At 43.6% G+C, this 21,056-nt stretch overlaps 1 protein-coding gene across 3 annotated transcripts in view; it reads left to right on the plus strand.

The window, feature by feature from the left end:
- USPL1 (ubiquitin specific peptidase like 1) overlaps positions 1-15,811 on the plus strand; it is a 173,773-nt gene extending 157,962 nt beyond the window's left edge. For all 3 annotated transcript variants that reach the window (XM_033949084.1, XM_033949085.1, XM_033949086.1), the window contains one exon: positions 13,554-15,811. In XM_033949084.1, coding sequence (XP_033804975.1) covers positions 13,554-15,478 — 1,925 coding nt within the window. In that variant the 3' untranslated portion in view covers positions 15,479-15,811. The remainder of the gene's footprint in view (positions 1-13,553) is intronic.
- The last annotated feature ends 5,245 nt before the right edge of the window (positions 15,812-21,056 follow it).

Below are 21,056 nucleotides of genomic sequence, written 5' to 3' on the forward strand. Positions count from 1 at the left end.
ACTTGGAAGGCTTGGAAGTTGAAGATTTAGGCTTGGATTTCACTAAAGCATCCCAATGTTTCTCATGGACAGTGAGCTTTTGGGTAGCATTTTCATTAGAATCACCAAATAGCTCATCACCCAAGTATGGAATGTTAGCCAATCTATCCTGTTCCAGCAGTATGTGCTTTCCATCGTTTCTCTGCCTTCTATTGCTACAATGCAAAAATAATGCCTTGTACTGAGTCTACGATTCTTTTCCACTGGGTTAGTGAACTATGTGTTCCATCGCCAACCTTTCTATCTTATTTCAGTGTTTCTTTTACTCATATCTGTATCAATATATAATAATAATAATTTAATAATTATTTCTTGTATACCAAAAGTTCGAAATGGTTCAGAACAAAAAATACATACAACCAATATCTAAAATACAAAATAAACAGTCGATATCTGAATACATACAATCAATATCTAAAATACATACAATCAATATCTAAAATACAAAATAAACAGTCGATATCTGAATACAATAAAAACAGTCAGTAAAGGAATACATCTGATAAAAATCAATAAAAGTTAAGACAATAGAGGCGTTAAGATATAAAAAATTAATAAGAATTTGTGGTGGACGTGTTTTTAGTGATTTTCTAAAATCAAAGTAAGAAGTGGCCTCTGGTTATACGGTTATTCTATTTCTCTCTATTACGTCGTGGCCACCTTCTTTTTGTAGCCTTACCACCTCTCTTATTTCTCAATAAAGACCAATGAAGCAACAATAACTCACAGTCACATTGCCTCTTTATATTTCTATTAGGTCAGCCTCACCTCGCATCACTTTCAGTTGATATCTCTTGGTTCAGGGGTAACCTCTAATAATTTGATAGCACACATCCAAACTGAAATTGCACATGAGTTCACTTCTAACAGGCTTTCCTTTGATTTTCCCCAACAAGGAAGGACTTTCTCTATTAACTCCTATTACATTTAAAACTCAATCTCTTCAAGTTGTGCCCTCTTTAAAACTATTAGGAATCACTTTTGTTAGTAAGCTCAATTATCATCTGCATATCAGTACAGTGGTCCAGCGCTGCTTTTATCGGCTATGAATGATTAGGTCCATATCCAAATTGTTAGAGCCCACTTCTCTGAATATTTTGATTCACTCTCTCGTGATTTCCTGTATTGATTATTGCAATGTGCTCTATAAGAGCATAACTAAAAAAGAAATAAGAAGACTCCAAATTATACAGAACACGGCAGTAAAGATTATATTTAATGCAAAGAAGTTAGACCATGTCACTCTCCTCCTTTATAAAGCTCATTGATTGCCAGTAGAACATAGAATCACATACAAAATTATTTTACTAACCTTTAAAACTAGACAAAATAGTCAACCCAAATATTAATAATCTAATTCCCTATAGTTCTTCAAAGACCTTAAGATCATCTTCTAAAAATCTTTTATCTATTCTGTCTTTGGAATAATATTCCGGCCTACTTACGGGAAGAATCAACTCTTCACCATTTTAAGACGAAATTAAAAACATTTGTTTTTCTTGATGCTTTCAAGACCTAAATGTCCTTTTCAGGGCTACATTGTTTTATTTTACCTTTCGACACCCCTTCTTTTGTTTTTTCCCTGTATGTTCTCTCTTTTTACTTGAAAATTGTAGTTCTACCCTGTTTCCCTTTTTGTTTCTGTTTTGTTTTTGTTTGTTTTTTAAATTATTTTTAATAACTATTATTGTTTTAAATGATGTATTGTAATATCATATATGTTTTTAAGACAGTATACATACACTGCCTAGAAGGCTGATTGGGCTTTATTTGATATTTTAAATAAACTTGAAACTTGTCTAGTTTTTTTCTGATCTCATCTCCAAAAAAAAGAAAAAATGGGAATAGAATGGAACTGTCCTCCGATCATTCTACAGTTCACTTCCATTGGTACACGTGTTTTTTCTTATTGTACTTCTCCACTATTCGCAACCAGATTCATGGTAGCTTTTCTTTCCACCATTCCTTCCTTTAATTAGGAAAAGGTCCTATATCTTTTACTTGATCCTCAAGTTTCTGAGCTCACTACTCTCCTCTTCTTTTCAATAGAAGATGGTCTTTCTGGGAACCCTGTTGCCACTATTTAAAGAACAACAATTGGCTCATCTTTCTAGATCTCAAAGAAGCCTACACACACATTCCTAGCCCACAAGAAATAATCTTCTCAAGCTTTGAGCAATCCATAATGTTCTATTCACATTCCAAGATTGCCTCCCCAATCAAGTAGTTCTCATAAGAACATAAGTAATGCCTCCGCTGGGTCAGACCTGAGGTCCATCTTGCCCAGCAGTCTGCTCACGTGGCAGCCCAACAGGTCCAGGACCTGTGCAGTAATCCTCTATCTATACCCCTCTATCCCCTTTTCGCGCATTCCAGGTGTCCACCACACGTTGGGTAAAGAAGAACTTCCTAGCATTCGTTTTGAATCTGTCCCCTTTCAACTTTTCCGAATGCCCTCTTGTTCTTTTATTTTTCAAAAGTTTGAAGAATCTGTCCCTCTCCACTCTCTCTATGCCCTTCATGATCTTGTAAGTCTCTATCATATCCCCTCTAAGTTTCCTCTTCTCCAGGGAAAAGAGTCCCAGTTTCTCCAATCTCTCAGCATATGAAAGGTTTTCCATACCTTTTATCAGATGTGTCGATCTCCTCTGAACCCTCTCGAGTAACGCCATATCCTTCTTAAGGTACGGCGACCAATACTGGACGCAGTACTCCAGATGCGGACACACCATCGCCCAGTTCAACGGCAGGATAACTTCTTTCGTCCTGGTAGTAATACACTTCTTGATTATACCTATCATTCTGTTCGCTCTCTTAGCGGCCGCTGCGCACTGTGCCGTTGGCTTCATTGTCATGTTCACCATTACCCCCAAATCCCTTTCTTGGTTACTCTCCTTCAATAACTTCCCTCCCATCGTATAGCTGTACCTCGGGTCTCTGCTTCCCACATGTAGTACTTTACATTTCTCAACGTTGTACTTCATCTTCCGTCTCGTTGCCCATTCCCCTAGTTTGTTCAAGTCCCTTTGTAATTCTTCGCAGTCCTCCTTAGTCCAAGCTGCACTAAATAGTTTGGTGTCGTTCGCGAATTTTATTCTCACACTTCATCCCTGTTTCTAGATCATTTATAAATATATTAAATAGCAGCGGCCCAAGCACCGAGCCCTGCGGGACTCCACTCGAGACCCTCCTCCAGACAAACAGGTATCCATGTACTACATGAACAAACAAGGAGGCACAGGGTCTCGTCCACTTTGCCAAGAAGCAATCAGAATTTGGTTTTGGGCAATTCCTCATAACATATTTCTGAAACGGTTTATCTACCACGAAAACAAAATGTCTTAGCAGACAAGCTGAACAGACCCCTACGACCTCATAAGTGGTCACTCAACTGTTTTACATCAGATATTGAAGGTTTAGGGGACTCCAGAAGTGAATCTCTTTGCTCATACACACACACAAAAACTTACAGTCTTCTGTTCCAGACTCTATACTCCCAGTCTTCTGTATTTGGATGTCTTCCTCCTCGACTGCTGAGAAAAATTTGTTTGCTTTCCCTTCAATACCTCTAATTGGGAAAACTTTATTCAAATTTTGTCGAGAACAAGTCATCATGATTCTCATAGTGCCTCAGTGACCCCGTCAACCGTGGTTTCCTCTTCTACAATTCAGTGGTGTACAAGATCCCATCACACTTCAAATCTTTCCAGTGTTGGTGATAAAGAACGAAGACTCTATTCTCCTTCCCAATCTGTTTGTTAGCTCTCACAACGTGGTATGTTTCTTTCGGCAACTAGATTCGGCTACTATCTGCACCAGTATCAGCCAACATTGAAGTTTCTAGAAAACCTTCCACACAGTGCTTCTATTGTTTCAAGTGGATTTGTTTCACTGTCTGGTGTAATCACTCACTGGATTCAATCACTTGTCCTTTTCCTTCAGTTCTAGATTATCTTCTGCATGTGAGACTCAAAACTACTTCAGTCATAAGTCATCTCAGTACTATTCCAGCTTTTTCATACACCTCTGGATAAAAAAGCCTATTTCATACCAAACCACCAATCAAGCCTCCTCCAATTGCTTGTTATCTTAATGTTATACTTTCCACTCTGATGAAGTCTCCCTTTGAACCCCCCCTTTTTATTTCTTTATTTATGATTTTAACATTTGACAGTCTTTACAAGTCAAACAAGAAAAAACTCAATGTAAAGTGAAATATAGAACTCCAAATTATTTAAAAGGTATCTCCTTACTACAAAGTATAGTTAATCTTCAATATACCTTGGGAACATAGCTAAAGAATAACTGAAAAAAACATAGGCAATCAAATAACAAGGAAATTAAGAAGAAAGGCCTGACTGCTAATGAACAATTCTTTCCTGAGCTATCTTGAAAACAGAAAAACTCATGTAGTAGATACCAATTGCTCTCTAGCTGAAATAAATTTAGACAACTGCTGTGGTCAGCATGCACTTACAGGGGTATCTTAGAGCAAAAGTTGCCCCTAACTGAACTGCCTGAGGCCTCAAAATGAGAAATTGTTTTCTTATCTTCTGGGAAGAATGAGAAACATCCGGATACATTCTTATAATATTAGTCAAAAAAGGTACATCCTTGTGTTCGGAAAAAATATCTTAAGCATCCCATTACCTGTCAGAGTCAATAGCAAACTGTACAATCAATGTGGCTGGAACCTGAACCTCAGTATCCGACCTCTCAAGGAAATTAGTCAAATCTAAGTTATCAACAGATACATTCTGCTGATTAGGATTTTGAGATTTAACTGTCATAGGAAGGTAATATATTTTTGAGAGAGGTAGGTATGAAGTTTCGGGTACTTTCAGAATTTCACTCAAATACCTTTTAAACATTGCCAGGGCAGTTATAAGGTGAACTTTAGGAAAGTTAATCCGGAGATTACATCTCCTAACAGAATTTTCCATCATTTCTTGCTTAAAGTGCAAACTAGAGCTGTTCTTAGAGCTTGTACTTCCAAAGTTTTTATCTTAATCTTAGTCACTCGCTTTACTCTCTAAACTTGTTACCTTAGTACTTTCAGAAAATTTGGAACTTAAGACTGTGGTACATCGCGTGGAAAGTTTCTGAATTTGGTTCCTAAGAGAAGTTTGCATATTGGATATAGCATCCCATATTGATTCCATTGTAAAGACCTTAGGCCTCTGTAAGGGAACAGCTTCTGCTCCAGAGCTCCCTGCAGCGTCCAGTGTACCAGGAACCGCCTCAGTTATGGAAGAAACTTCACGTCGCCAGCTGAAAAGATGTTGATACCTCTTCTTGCCCCCTTTTAAAGTCAGTCCTTCCGCTCCGTGGGTCTAGCAAGAAAGAGTCCTGGGCTGGCATGTCTTAAAAAGACTCTCCTGTCGCACCAGGACAGCTGGGCAGACTACGCTCTTAGGAGGATAGAGTGACGTCCTCGAAGGAGAGATCTCGCGCATCAGTTCGCACGCTCTCTCCAGCCGTAGATACCTCCAATCGCCGGGTTCCTAAGCTGCGCTCCACAAAGGCATTAATTGGATCAGTTTGCGTTTCATCCGGGAACACCCGGACTTTCGATTTTCTCTTTACCATGCGGTAAGCAGGCAAAATTTCTTGTTACAGGTAGGATGGCACCTCCAGGAGAGCATCAGGCCGCCATCTTGTGTATGCTCCGCCCCCCCATCTCTAAAATTTTAACTTGAAAAGTAGTATTTCTCCTCTGCATAACATTAGCATGCCGAGGTGAGCTTCAGGCTCTTGTGTTAGATCCCTTTACACAACATTTTACTATAATAGGATGGTTCTTCGCACTCATCCCAAGTTCCTTCCAAAGGTCATCACATTCTCATCATGGTGAAGTGGCATTCCACTCATTGGACTGTAAACGTGCTCTTGCTTATTACCTGGATTGGACCAAACCTCACAGAACTTCCACTCAGCTGTTCTGTCATTCATTCCAAACAGACTTGGAGCACCTGTCACCAAGAGAACCACATTCACTTTGTTAGCGGATTGTATCTCCTTTTGCTGTACTCGGAAGGCCAAGTCACTGCTTATAAAGTTCAAGCAATGGTGGCTCCCATTGAGGACATCTGTAAAGCAGCCACCTGGACCTCCAGTCATACTTTTACATCCCATTATTGCTTACAAAATCGTTTCAGAAGGGATAGTTGGTTTGGCCAAGCAGTTCTACAAAATTTATTCTCTAAATGCTAACTTTCCTCCATCCCATTTGGTTTTTACAAGGCTAATGGTAGTTATCAATAACCCTCTTCTCAGAGGCATGATCCTGGCAGCTAGGTAATCCCACGTGAAAATATGGTGCCTGCTTGTTCTAGTATAATCCTCTATTCAGTGGCATAGTATACCTTAGAAATCATAAAGTATATCCCTCAGACCTCAGCGGCGCCACTGTGTATATTTAACCACACAGATTCCAAACGCCATCATCATCATTGGTCTTAGTTTTTATAGCTTCTGATCTTCATTTATTTTAACCTTTTTTTATTTTATTTTATTCAATATATTTACTAAAGATCTTAAAAATACTCATCTTATATGAAAATACTACTAGGGTTTTTTTTTATTCCAACACAGACCTATGTTTTGCCAGAGCTTTTTCAAGGAAAATCCCCTTAGTTTGTCGATACCATTATTTTCAGGTGCCGCTTAGGTCTGAGGGATATACTTTGAAGATTGATGATTTCTAATGTATACTATGCTACTCATACTTTAAGTATGAGATGAGAATAATGGTTTATCCCAGGACAAGCAGGCAGGTATTCTCATTAGTGGGTGATGTCATCCGACAGAGCCCCGATACGGACATCTTGCAAGCATGTCTTGCTTGAAGAAACTCAGAAGTTTCGAGATGCCCGCACCGCGCATGCGCCAGTGCCTTCCCGCCCGATGTACCGGGCGTGTCTCCTCAGTTCTTTTCTTTCCGCGGAGCTGAGAAGTTTCACTTCATTCTGCGCTGACTGAATTTCAGTATTTTGCCTTCTTTTCTACCGCGTTTTGTTGTTTATTGATTTATTTCTTTCAATTTTAAGTTTAAAAAAAAAAAAAAAAAAGTTAAAATTATTTCTTCCGGCGGTTCGGCCGGGCCGGCCTCGTGGCTTAGGCCGAGCGCCTTCGACCTAGCGGCGACGATTTTCCGGCCTATGTCCCGGCCGATCACCGGTTTTAAAAAGTGCAGCAAGTGCCAGCGTGCGATTTCGTTGACGGACCCGCATCGACGCTGCCTTCAGTGTCTTGGTCCAGAACACGTTCCGAAATCGTGCCGGCCTTGTTCCACGCTCACTGCGCGATCGTTCAAATGGCGCTGCTTACTTTGGGAGTCGATGTTTAAGATGGAGTCTGCCAAAGAGCCGTCTGCTTCAACTTCCACTGCGGTTTCGCCGGTTCGTTCGAAACCTGCATCGACAACCCCTGCATCGGGCATCGTGAAGCCGGCATCGTTCACTCCGACTTCTGCTTCCGGTTCAGCATCGGTGCCTGTTCCCGTCTCCTCGGCTCAGGTACTGCCTTCCACTGTCCCTCCGGTGGTCATCAAGGTGCCTAAAGCTAGCAAGCAGAAGCACTTGGCCACAAAGGAGCGCGAAGACCGTGCTGGAGGACCCCCTTTCGGTGCGGATCCCTCCATATCGGCTTCGCTGCGATCCCTGCTGGAAGCTCAATTTGTCGAGCTTATGCACTCTATGGGACCCCGGCTTATCGCCTCCATTCAGGGTGACCTTCCGGGCTCGGTCTAGGGGGGCGATCCGCCCCCTCCTCCTCCTCCTTGTCGTACGATCTCTCTGCTCGACGAGGAGGATCGGCGGAGGGCGGCGAGTGCTTCCAGGCGGGCTTCTTTTAGTAACATGCCGCCTTTGGAGCCCATCACGCCCCCTCGACAGCAGAGTGCTGTGTCAGCCCCTGATAGTCGAAGTCCTGGGCATACTGCATCGCAGGAAGAGTTCTTCCGCACTCCATACCAGACCTGGGTGGCACTGCGCGAGTCCGCATCCTTGCCACCTCTACGATCCACTGCATCAAGTCCAATCCATTCCTTGGAGGCTTCGGGGGATCGTGCGATGCACAGAAGATCTCGCTCCCCATCCCGTCACCGGGAGGGGCATCGATCTCGACACTCCTCTCGACACTCTTCACGTCATTCGGAGGTGTCCCCGCAAAAGAAGATCCAGCGTATGGGATACTCCTCGTCAGATTTATCCCCACCTGAGGGGCCGGAGTATGAGGAACCATCTACCTCCTATTCTCCTTGCCGCTCTCAGCTTTCTCTGGATCCGGAGGCTTCCACCTCTTCTAGCCCGTCTCGCCAGCCGGCGCTGGCGGACCAACTTTCTTTTTCATCCTTCCTTCGACAAATGGCAGATGATTTGGATGTGACGTTGGACACTGGTTCTCGATATTCTAAGGAGTATCTGGACACCATGCATTTGCCTCACCCTCCAGCGGAGACGCTTCGCCTTCCTCTGCATAAACTGCTTGACCAGACTTTCATGTGTTGTTTTGAAACACCGTATTCCATACCTGCAGTTCCCAGTAAATTGGATGCTCGATACCGCATCGTCCATCACAAGGGGTTTGAGGGGGCGCAACTTTCTCATCAGTCACTTCTGGTCGAGTCATCCCTCAAACAATCTCATCCCTCCCAGGTGTATGCCTCAGTACCTCCGGGCCGTGAAGGGAGGACGATGGATAAATTTGGTAGACGTATCTACCAAAATTCGATGATGGCAACTAGAGTGCTCAATTATAATTTTTTCTTCTCTTCATACTTGGATTTTTTCTTGCCGGTGCTCCGCAAGTTCATCCCCTTTATCGATGCTCAAGCTCGATTCGAATTTGAAGAGGTGGTGGCGACCCTTTCTCAGTTACGCCTGCAGCTCATGCAATCCTCCTACGATGCCTTCGAGCTCTCGGCACGTGCTGCTGCCTCTTCGGTCGCCATGCGTCGCCTAGCATGGCTCCGTACCATTGATATGGATCCGAACCTTCAAGACAGACTTGCTAATGTGCCTTGTGCGGGGGCTGATCTGTTCGATGAGTCTATCGAGACTGTTACTAAAAAGCTTTCGGACCATGAGAAGTCCTTCCAGTCGATTCTGCGGCCTAAGCCTAAGCCTCAGCAGTCTCGTCCCTCTAGGCCGCCTCTGATTTACCAGCGGCGTTATCAGCCGAGACAGACTCCTCCTGCGAGACAGCCTGCAAAGAGACAGCCTCCTCAGAAGCCTCAACAGAAGCCTCAGATGCCGGCTGCACCCAAGGCTACTCAGCCTTTTTGACTCTCTTCCAGGGAGCATAACCGACTTCGTTCTGTCTCCCCCCGTTTTTCCCATCGGGGGTCGTCTCCATCATTTTTGTCATCGATGGGAGACAATCACCACGGACCTCTGGGTCCTTACCATCGTAAGAGAAGGATACTCTCTTCATTTCCAACGGGTCCCCCCGGACCACCCTCCAAGAGAGTATCCTTCCAACTCGACGCAGACCGCCCTTCTCCTCCAAGAGGCTCAGGCTCTGCTTCGGCTTCGGGCCGTCGAGCCGGTACCGTTAGATCAGCAAAACCGGGGGTTCTACTCCCGGTACTTCCTGGTCCCGAAGAAGACGGGCGATCTGCGTCCCATTTTGGACCTTCGAGTCCTCAACAAGTTTTTGGTCAAGGAGCGGTTCCGCATGCTGACCCTTGCTTCTCTCTATCCCCTCCTCGAGCAGAACGATTGGTTATGCTCTCTGGACCTCAAGGAGGCCTACACTCACATCCCGATTCATCCGGCCTCCCGCAAGTTTCTCAGATTTCGGGTGGGACATCTACATCTGCAGTATCGAGTGCTTCCATTCGGCCTTTCCTCGTCTCCCAGAGTCTTCACAAAGTGTCTGGTGGTGGTGGCCGCTGCACTCAGGAACATGGGTCTTCAGGTGTTTCCATACCTCGACGACTGGCTCATCAAGGCACCGTCGGCTCCAGGGGTCATTTCGGCGACCTTGACTACAATTTGTTTCCTGCAGAGTTTGGGCTTCGAGATCAACTTCCCCAGGTCTCATCTTCAGCCCACCCAGTCTCTCCCCTTTATCGGGGCTGTTCTGGACACCATTCAACTTCGAGCATTCCTTCCTCCTCAACGCATGGATGCTCTCCTTCTACTCTGCCAGTCGGTGTCTTCTCGCCCGTCCATCTCGGCGAGACACATGATGGTCCTCTTGGGCCACATGGCATCTACAGTTCATGTGACGCCTTTTGCCAGACTACATCTCAGAATTCCTCAATGGACCCTGGCATCTCAGTAGACTCAGGTGTCCGACCCGTTGTCCCGTCACATTGTCGTCACTCCTGCTCTACGGCAGTCTCTTCTCTGGTGGATGACCTCTTCGAATCTATCCAGAGGTTTGTTGTTTCATTCCCCTCCCCACCAGAAAGTTCTAACGACCGATTCATCGAACTATGCATGGGGGGCCCATCTGGATGGTCTTCGCACTCAGGGGTTCTGGACCAGTGCGGAACGACTCCATCAAATCAATCTTCTGGAGCTCAGAGCCATCTTCAATGCTCTCCAAGCCTTTCAACATCTGCTTCACGACATGGTGGTCCTTATTCGCACAGACAATCAGGTCGCCATGTATTATGTCAACAAACAAGGGGGCACGGGCTCGGCACCTCTTTGTCAGGAAGCTCTTCGAGTCTGGGATTGGGCGGTTCGCCACAACACCTTCCTCAGAGCAGTCTACATTCAGGGGAAAGACAACGTCCTAGCAGACAAATTGAGTCGTCTTCTCCAGCCTCACGAATGGACGCTCCATTCCAAACCCCTTCATCAGATCTTTGCTCAGTGGGGAACGCCTCAGATAGACCTCTTTGCAGCCCCCCACAACTTCAAACTGCCTCAGTTTTGCTCCAGGATCTACACTCCTCTCCGCCTCGAGGCAGACGCCTTTCTACTGGAGTGGGGGAATCGCTTCCTATATGCGTTTCCTCCATTTCCTCTCATTCAGAAGACTCTGGTCAAGTTGAGATCAGACCATGCCACCATGATTCTGATTGCTCCTCGGTGGCCCAGACAACCTTGGTACTCCCTTCTACTTCAACTGTGCAGCAGGGAGCCGGTACTTCTTCCAGTGTTTCCTTCACTACTTACTCAACATCAAGGTTCACTACTTCATCCCAACCTGCAGTCTCTCCACCTGACAGCTTGGTTCCTTTCAACATAACTCCTCACCAGTTCTCTCAAGCAGTGAGAGAGGTCTTAGAGGCTTCCAGGAAGCCTGCGACTCGACAATGCTATTCCCAAAAATGGACTAGATTCTCTTCCTGGTGTATTTCCAATGCCACGGAACCTCAGCGAGCTTCCCTATCTTCTGTATTGGACTATCTTCTGCACTTGTCTCAGTCTGGTCTCAAGTCTACCTCTATACGTGTCCACCTGAGTGCTATTGCGGCTTTCCATCAGCCTCTGCAGGGGAAACCTTTGTCTGCTCATCCTGTGGTTTCCAAATTTATGAAAGGGCTTTTTCATGTCAACCCTCCTATCAAACCTCCTCCTGTGGTTTGGGATCTCAATGTTGTCCTGTCTCATCTCATGAAGCCTCCGTTTGAACCTCTCAACACGGCTCCACTTAAGTATCTCACCTGGAAGGTGGTTTTTCTGGTGGCCCTCACGTCAGCTCGTCGGGTCAGTGAGCTTCAGGCCCTAGTGGCGGATCCACCATTCACTGTATTCCATCATGACAAGGTGGTTCTCCGTACTCATCCAAAATTCTTGCCTAAAGTAGTCTCTGAATTTCACATCAACCAGTCCATCGTGCTTCCAGTGTTCTTTCCAAAGCCTCATTCTCATCCTGGGGAATCTGCTTTGCACACTCTGGACTGTAAACGTGCTCTAGCTTTCTACTTGGATCGCACAAAGCCACACAGAAATGCTCCTCAACTTTTCGTCTCCTTTGATCCAAACAAGTTGGGACGACCTGTATCGAAGCGCACCATCTCTAACTGGATGGCGGCTTGTATCTCTTCCTGCTATGCCCAGGCTGGATTATCCCTTCCCTGTAAGGTCACAGCCCATAAGGTCAGAGCAATGGCAGCCTCTGTAGCCTTCCTCAGATCGACACCGATTGAGGAGATATGTAAGGCTGCCACTTGGTCCTCGGTTCATTCATTCACCTCTCATTATTGTCTGGATACTTTCTCCAGACGGGATGGACAGTTTGGCCAAACTGTTACAAAATTTGTTCTCTTAAGTTGCCAACTCTCCCACCATCCCATTGGGGTTAGCTTGGAGGTCACCCACTAGTGAGAATACCTGCCTGCTTGTCCTGGGATAAAGCAATGTTACTTACCATAACAGTTGTTATCCAGGGACAGCAGGCAGCTATTCTCACGTCCCACCCACCTCCCCTGGGTTGGCTTCTCAGGCTAGCTACCTGAACTGAGGAGACACGCCCGGTACATCGGGCGGGAAGGCACTGGCGCATGCGCGGTGCGGGCATCTCGAAACTTCTGAGTTTCTTCAAGCAAGACATGCTTGCAAGATGTCCGTATCGGGGCTCTGTCGGATGACATCACCCACTAGTGAGAATAGCTGCCTGCTGTCCCTGGATAACAACTGTTACGGTAAGTAACATTGCTATCGGCAAACTAAGGGGCTTTTCCTTGAAAAAACTCTAGCGAAACATAGGTCTGTGTTGGAATAAGAACCCCCTAGCTGTATCTTCATTTAAGATGAGTATTTTAAAGATCTTTAGTAAATATATTGAATAATAAAAAAACAAAAAGGTTAAAACAAATGAAGATTAGAAGCTATAAAAACTAAGACCAATGACATTGATGGCGTTTGGAATCTGTGTGTGAAGTTTAAATACACATAGTGACGCCGCTGAGGTCTGAGAGATATACGTGGTATACCATGCTACTGAATAGAGGATTGTGAGTCTATACCTTAACTATGAGAGAGATAAGTGCTTGAAAAGTGTGTTCTAGTATAAAGCATAGTTATTTACATGTAACAGGTACTATCTAAGCACAGCAGGCAGATGTTCTTCCAACCCACTCTCCCTAGTTGGTTTCTTAGCTTTTTTACTGAACTGATGGTCCTGCGAGCCAACATCTGGTGGGAAGGCACCGGCGCATGCACGGTATGGGCAGTCTTGAGACTTTCAGTCTTTTAAATTGACAGTATACTTTTGCACTGTCCGTACCAGGCTCCATGGATGATGTCACCCACATGATAATATCTGCCTGAGGTTCTAAGATAACACAGGTATTATAGGTCTGTTACAGGGAAATAACTTGGCTTTACGTATTGAATGTATTATAGAACATGTTTATCATTGGAACTTCTACTTTAATGGATTTGAATGTGAAATGTAGAAAGATGTGAAGATTTCAAGGCACTGTATATGTTTTCATGTTTAACTTTGGTACAGTGGTTTATTGCTTTATCAAGTGTTTGCCTCTATAGTAAATACTAAGTTACTAGTATTATTGAAGTCTTTCTGGCCTTTTTTTGTTTGTTTTATAGGTTCATGGTTTGAATATGATGATTTGAAAGGTCCTTATTGTGGGAGACATGAGACGTTTGAGGTTCCTGCTGCTGAGATTCATATTGTTTGCTGGGAAAAGATCTCTACTGTTCCCAGTGAACTGAATTCAGAGATAAAGGAAGAAAAGACTCCAAGACCTACAGTTACTGATGTACAGGCAAGCACTACTGTATGGCTTAGTAGTGACGATAATAGAGAAGCTGTAACCAAGTTTGTCACGTCCCCTAAACAGCCTCTATCTAGTCTTACAAAAAATGGGTCACAAAATGTAAACATGGGCAATGACTTGCTCTCTGGATTGGAAGGATTGGCTGATGATGATGTTATTACTTTAACTCTTGTAGAAGTTCAAGTTGATTCCGAAGGTAATCCAGTGGAGGACAACCATATGCCAGCTAACCTGGTTTATGAGCAGAATTCACAGCAACAGGCAAATTCATCTGTATCATTTTCATTTCAGGCTTCTCATAAAGATGATAAAAGTGAGACAAAATCTCTTTCAGTTGAAAACTCCATTGCTTGTCCTGTGCTTAGCAAGTTCTATCCAACTCCTCCTGTAGTGGCTTTTCCTAGAAATAATAATATTGACTTGCCTAATGTTGTACAAGTATCTCATCCACCATCACAGATGAAAAGTCCAGAATATAAAAGCAAGCCTGTTCTACAGGATGAAGCATCAAGTCTAGCACCTGTGCAAAATAGCAAGATACTGCAAAGAAAAACTGTAGCAACTCCTCTGTCTACAATTATATCCCCTGTAAAGAATGGCTCCCCTGTTGTAAGAGAAAACCAAAAGAAAGGCTTTGTGGGCAGCTGGGTAAAGAGTTTACTAAACAAGCATCCCTCTTTCATGCCTTCTGCCTTAAGCATCTCAACTCTCAATACTAAAAAGAAAAATTGCAGAAAAGAATCTTTCTTAGAGATAACTGGTATGAACCTGCCTACTAAGGGAGCAGGAAGCTTTGATGGTTTTAAAGCCAAAGGTGTTAGCAGAACAGTGGGAAAACCAGAGAAAGAAGGCATGCCTGCAGGTAAAAAGACTTTGGTTGTTTCTTCACCATCGGCCATTACGACTTTGCCTACTGTTGATACTGTGCATGCAAAGAAACCTATATTAACTAAAATTCTAGTGCCTGTAAATAAAACTTTGCTTATTCCCAGCAAAGAGATTTCTTCTTCCTCGCGTTGGCTTATATCCATGTATAACCAGAATGGAAACGAGCATCATAAACCAGCAGCAACGCATAGAGAATTGACCAAGGAAGAAAAGGTTCACAGGCTTCGTTTAAAACTTCTTAAAAAAATTAAAGCTAAAAAGAATGAATTGGCTTCTCTCGATACAACAGTAAAGGCTCTGAAGAACAATGAAGGGTTTCTAAATAATAGCATGAAATATCTTTCAAACCTTAAAAACCACAGTGATTGTGATATACTAGAGGACTTCTTAAATGCACTTCAGTGCCAGAGTAGTTCAACAGATTCAGAGCCAGTATGCTCTCTGAGTTCCAGCACATCCATGTGCAGTAGCCCTAGCGATGATGAATTTTTGGCAGAATTGTTATCTCCTGCTACAACTCTTGCTTCTACTGACATGTCAAGAGCTGATGAAGAGGATAGTAGGTTTCTAGAGATGCTGGTGGATGGCAGTATTGAAACTTTTCTGCCTAATAACCTGAACAAGAGCATGAGCTCATACAGCACAGCTACAGACAAAATCTGTGATTACAGTCCCAATAAAGAGAGACCATTTATGGCACAGGCAGACTCACTATCAAACAAATCCTTGGAAAATGCTACAAAAGAAGATATCATTGAAGATTTACTATCATCACCTACGTTAAATTCACTAGGTGATACTGAATATTTACCTCACTTTGATGAAAATCTTTTTGAAAACTTTTAAATAACATTATATCGTTGTTGGCAGTGTTTTGCTTGATATTGAAAGAAAATACTAAGTCTCACAAATTTGCACATATGATCCCTGGTTTTACTTGAACAATTTAAGGCCTGATTTCACCAATGCTTTTTCCTATTCTTTGTCTAGGGGAGAGAAGTATTTAGTGAATCAGGCCTTCAATGTATATAAGTTTTTTTGTAAATTAAGATTACATTTTTATTTTAGTTGTATACATAAGAGATTTATACATGTATGTTTTTTATGGAGCAGTGTTCTTTGGTAACGAAAATCCTGCTTTCATTAAAATGGAATTTGAGTTCTTTTTCTGAAATAGCACTTTTTGCTTTTAGAAGGATGTTTTTTTCTGGGTTTTCTTGGTTTGCTCATCTGTAGTACAAGAAACTTTTAAGCACTTGCAGTTCAGTTGCAATTTATAATTAGTAAATTCAGTTTTCATTTTACACAGATTTCAGATTCCTCACTTTTTTACATAAAATTATTTGCCTCTATTTAGACCATAGAATAGATCCAGGGATAGCATATGTAAAGTGCTTTTCATAGCACCTAGAAATTATATCTCTGTATTCTATAGTGTCCCTCCAGACCAGTAGAAACAAATGGGTTATGCATTTCTACCAGTAGCTGGAGACTGAGAATTACTGACTTTTAAGTAACTTATAAGTGGGCTATGCAGCCCTCCTAGAGCAGATATGGCAAACTCTGGCCCGCGGGGTACTAAAATTTGGCCCGCCAAACAATTCCTGCTGTTGCCGAGATTTGGCCTGCCATTCCTTCCCTCCATCAGGTGCAGTGCAGCTCCACCAATGTTAAAAAGAGCCGTGCCAAAATTGGAGCCCTGCCACCGCCGTAGCACATTCCTTCTGTCGCGGTCCCGTACATCAGAGGAGGGGCGGGACCGAGGCAGAGGGAATGTGCTACGGCGGCAGCAGAGCTCCGATTTCAACATGGCTCCTTTTAACATTGGTGGAGCTGTGCTGCACCTGATGGAGGGAGGGAAGGAACGGTGGTTGTGTGCTGTTGGGCCCCTCTTTTGCCTCGGGCCCTCTCCTTCTTCAGTATCTACATGTGGATGCTTCCTCCTGTCTCAGACCGCTGGGGGGAGGTGCCTGTTTTCAGCTGCCCGGATGGAGGGAGGGAAGAAGAAAGAAGGGACCCTGGCAAGCGAGTTATCAGAAGATAACCAGAGCCTGGGACCCCAACATGATCTGAATAATGACCAGACGACAAAAGGTAGAAAAAATAATTTTATTTTCTGTTTTGTGATTACAATATGTCAGATTTGAAATGTGTATCCTGCCAGAACTGGTGTTAGACAGCAAGCGTGAACTAGGACCAAAAGAGAGAGGAAAAGTCTTTATTTGTTTTGTTTACACCACAGAGCCGGCATTGGGTTGGAGAGGTAACCTTATACTCCTACTAAGACTTAGGGGTCTTTATATTAACGTGCGCATTTAGCGCGCTCTAAATCAGTTAGCGTACCTTAATAAAAGGACCCTTAAGTATCTTAATAAAAAAATTTGGCCCGCAACTTAGCCTATGTTTTATATTTTGGCCCCTTTTGTGATTGAGTTTGACACCCCTGTCCTAGAGTCAGTCTGTTCTCAGTTTCCAGCAGGTGGCAGAGTGGTAAGTCTGTGCAGTCCTAGATTAGACTTTAGGCCTTGTGGGAGTTACTCTCCTTAAGATTAGCTCTTAATTTAAAAAAAAGTAATAGTAATTCTGTTATGTTCTTCGGATTCTGTACAATAGTTGCAAACTGGGTCTTACAGAAGTTACACACAAAGTTTTCTGCTCTTCCCAAGTTCCAAGGTGGCACACAGAAGACTGGCTCCACAGGTCCACTCGAAGGCTCACCCTGTGAAGCTGCAGTCCGGCTGCATGGGATCTGCTTCCTTTCCCAAGCAGAGTAGATCAGATACACCTCGAACTTACATCAAAAAAATTGAACAGGGAAAGGGGTCTCAAGGCATCAAAAGCGCCAAAACAAAAAATCGAACCCTCTCTTAAAAAAAAAAAAGAGAAAAAAAAAATAAAGTAGAGCAGATCAGATACACCTCTGCTGGAAAAAACTGAAGGGAGTACCCCCTTCAGTTTTTTTTTCCAGCAGAGGTGTATCTAATCTGCGCTGCTTTATTTTTCTCTTTTTTTTAATGTAAGTTCGATATTTTTTTGTGTGTGTGACTTGGATGCCTTGAGACTCTTTATTTAATTGATCTCTGCCTGGGAAAGGAAGCAGATCCCATGGAGCCAGCCTGCAGCTTCACAAAGTGAGCCTTCAAATGGACCTGTGGAGCAAGTCTTCTGTGTGCCACCTTGGAGCTTAGGGTCCGTTCCCCTGGGAACAAGCTTGTCTTCTGATATCGGAGGCTTTAAGCGCAGGCAGTGGGCACCTTCAGTAACATCCTTCGGGGTATCATGGTGCCGGCTGTGTATTTCCCATCCTTGTTGAGGTTCTGAGGGGGTGGAGGTCTCAGTTGGGGGTCTGTTTGACTGGCAGCCCTATGATTCTTAAGATTGGACTGTTTGGAGAAGTTTCTGAGGCAGAAAATACTTTTCATTCACTCCAGCTGCAGTGAGTGAGAAAAAAGAGCTGGCAGGCAGGCACTGCACAACACTGAGTACAACCCCATTATTTCTTATGGGAAAATCGGGGAGGTTCTAGAAAAGTCATTTTTGGGGTTTCTAAGGTTAGGGTTCAGGTCTCCCACCTCTTAAACCCCTGTTTCTGCTTTTTTTATTTTTTTTCATTTTGTCTCTGCCATTTGGTGCATTTTGTCTCTGCCATTTGGTGCATTTTGTCTCTGCCATTTGGTGCATTTTGTCTCCGCTGTTTGGTGTGATTTTTCTGGCAGTGGCTATTATTTTGTTTAATTTTATTTTTTCAATTTTTTATTTATAACCTTTTCCATTTTTAAATCAAGCGTTACAACTTGAAAAAGATCAGAAACATTTTTAAAAAAAATCAAATAATTATACAAAAGTGTATACATGGCAATATAATCTACTATTTAGTGCATCATTATTTGAAATCAAGAAAGGAAATTGAATTTCAATAAACTAGAAACATATTTTATATTAGAGGAACGGCAATGGATAACCCATCCTACAGCCAGATAACAGGGAATTTATCATTGGACTAAGATACTAACCCTTCTTTTTGTCCTATAAAATCTAACAGTTGTTTGTGCTCAAAGAAAAGGAAATTCTTGTTTTGGTAAGAAATATAACATTTCGCCAGAAATTTAACCAAAAAAGTAGCTCCAAGAGCGAAGACACTTGGTGTCAAGGTCAAGAACTCCTTCCTTTGCTTCTGGGTTTTTTGAGCTAAGTCTGGAAAAATTCTAACATTTGAGCCCATTAATGTGATGGAAATACAAACAAAGGATATATTCCCTATCACTCTCCAAAGCTAATGTCAACAACAAAGTGGTTCTATCTGTTACCACCTCAAGGGAACTTTCCAAGAATAAAGACAAATTCATATCTTTAGGTTTTTCAGTAGGAGTGGATTCCCCTTGCGGTCTCTTAATATCCAAATAATAAGCCCTAACAATTGGAGGCAGATTTTCCAATGGGATGGCAAGAAACTCTTGACAATATCTTCTCGCCATCTCTATAGGCGAGATCAGGGCATTTGGGAAAGTTCATGAGCCTTAAGTTATTCTTTCTAAGTGAATTTTCAAAATTCTCCAACTTGCAGGAAATAAAGGATCTTTTTTTAACCATTTCCATTTGGGCAATCTTTATTTCCTTTAAATTTTCCTCTTTCTCCAATTTCTCACTTATGTTAGATAGTTCCGTAATCAGTTTTAATAGTTGAAAGACTCACTTTAAGGTTAGCATCCATAATAGATATGGCCTGCCAGAGTGCTTCCATGTATATTTTCTCTGGTCTTTTCAGCTCCCCAAAACTGATGATATTCCCTCCAGAAGCACCTCTCACCTCTCCTTCTGTGGTGCTGGGCGATAGCTGGCAAAAATCACCGATATCGTCCTCCTGAGGCTTCAGTGCTAGCGTCCCTCCACTGCTGGAATATAGCCTTCCCTCACCGGGCAGCTGAACTCCTGCACCTCCCTACATCAAACCACTTCCGGGTTGGGGAGGGATCGACCTCTGCTCCATACTTAGCGACGCCCAGGCAGCTCCTGTGCAGAGTTCCCCCAAAGACTCCGAGTTCACCCCCAAGGTAGGATAGTTATCCTCAGCTGAGTGGGCTAAAGTGCTTGTAATTGTTGGTTGTATCAAACGCTGAGGGATCCCAGGCGCTGGAGGGTTAGGGCAGGCGGTCCCCTTCCTCTTCCCCATTCAATCGGAAAAGAGTTAATCCTCAGTGCTAAAGTTAACGAAGAAAAATCCTCGCGGTTTGCTGCACCCATTCAAGCGTCCGTCCTAGACACCATCTTGATCTCTTAGTCTATCTTGGATTTTAAATGATCTTTCTTTTCCAAGCCTTGTATCTGCCTCAAAACCCCCCTCAATTTTGTGAAAAATTGATAGGGATGAACTCCTCAGTATATGATCTGAATTCTTGTGGTATTTTCGCCAGATTGCTAGTAAAGGAGCATCCATGTGCCGCAGCATGTGTGAGGAGGGGCTGGGAGCTTCAGGCCTTGCCTCACCAGGGTCCTTTGGGGCTGAGGAACTGATGTGGATCTGGAAAATGGACAGAAAATCCCACCCAGTACCTGAAACTGGCGATAACATGAAGCGCAAGTGCATGGAGTCCAAGGACCCCTCGTAAACCTCGTCAGGGGCTGGCTTCAGCCCCTGTATTTGTGTTTTCCCGAGCTCATGTCGAGAGCCTATTTTACAGACACCACAAGGTTCCAAGAAAGTGTCTTCTCTGATAGAGATTACTGATCCAGTACCAGTTCTCGGTTCCAGACTGCCTGAGCTGGCACACCAATGAAATGCCTCTTATCTGAAGACACTGCTTCCACCCTGAATGACTCCGTTTCCATTTTTGATTCCATCGAACAGGATGACTTGGGTAGCCCTGATCCGTGTGATGACCCCTCCATATGCCGGCTATTTATTTATTTCGGATGCCATAAAAGAGCTGAGTTAGAATCTCAGCTTTCCACTTCTCAGTGCACAATCATGAGCTGCTCCAATGTTCTGACTTCCTTTTTCCCTGCACATTCAGTCCTCACTGCTCTAGACAAAGAGCAGTGGGAGACTCCTGAGTGCTCTTTAAAGGTGGCTAAAGCTATGTCTAAACTTTATCCTATGGCACCTGAATTTCAGCAGCTGTTTGATCAGCCCAAAGTGAATTCTGCAGTGGCTCAGGTCATTAAGTTCACAGCCCTCGCTAGTGAAGGAGGAGTGATGATAAAGGGTTCTCAGGATCGCAGGGTGGACATGGTGTTAAAGAAACAATTTGAGGTGGTGTCTCTGGGCATTAAGGCAGCAGACTCATTTGCTGCACGTGCTTGTCACAAGAGACTGCGTCGGGTGCCATTGGCGGAAGAAGGATGCTTGCAGCTGGTGCTAAAGAGGTGGATTATGTTGTGGATGCCTTGTATGACCTTATTATGGTTGTAGGGAAAGTCTCAGCTT

The sequence above is a fragment of the Geotrypetes seraphini genome, chromosome 6 (genome assembly GCF_902459505.1).
Source record: "Geotrypetes seraphini chromosome 6, aGeoSer1.1, whole genome shotgun sequence".
In the NCBI taxonomy this organism is placed as follows: Eukaryota; Metazoa; Chordata; class Amphibia; order Gymnophiona; family Dermophiidae; genus Geotrypetes; species Geotrypetes seraphini.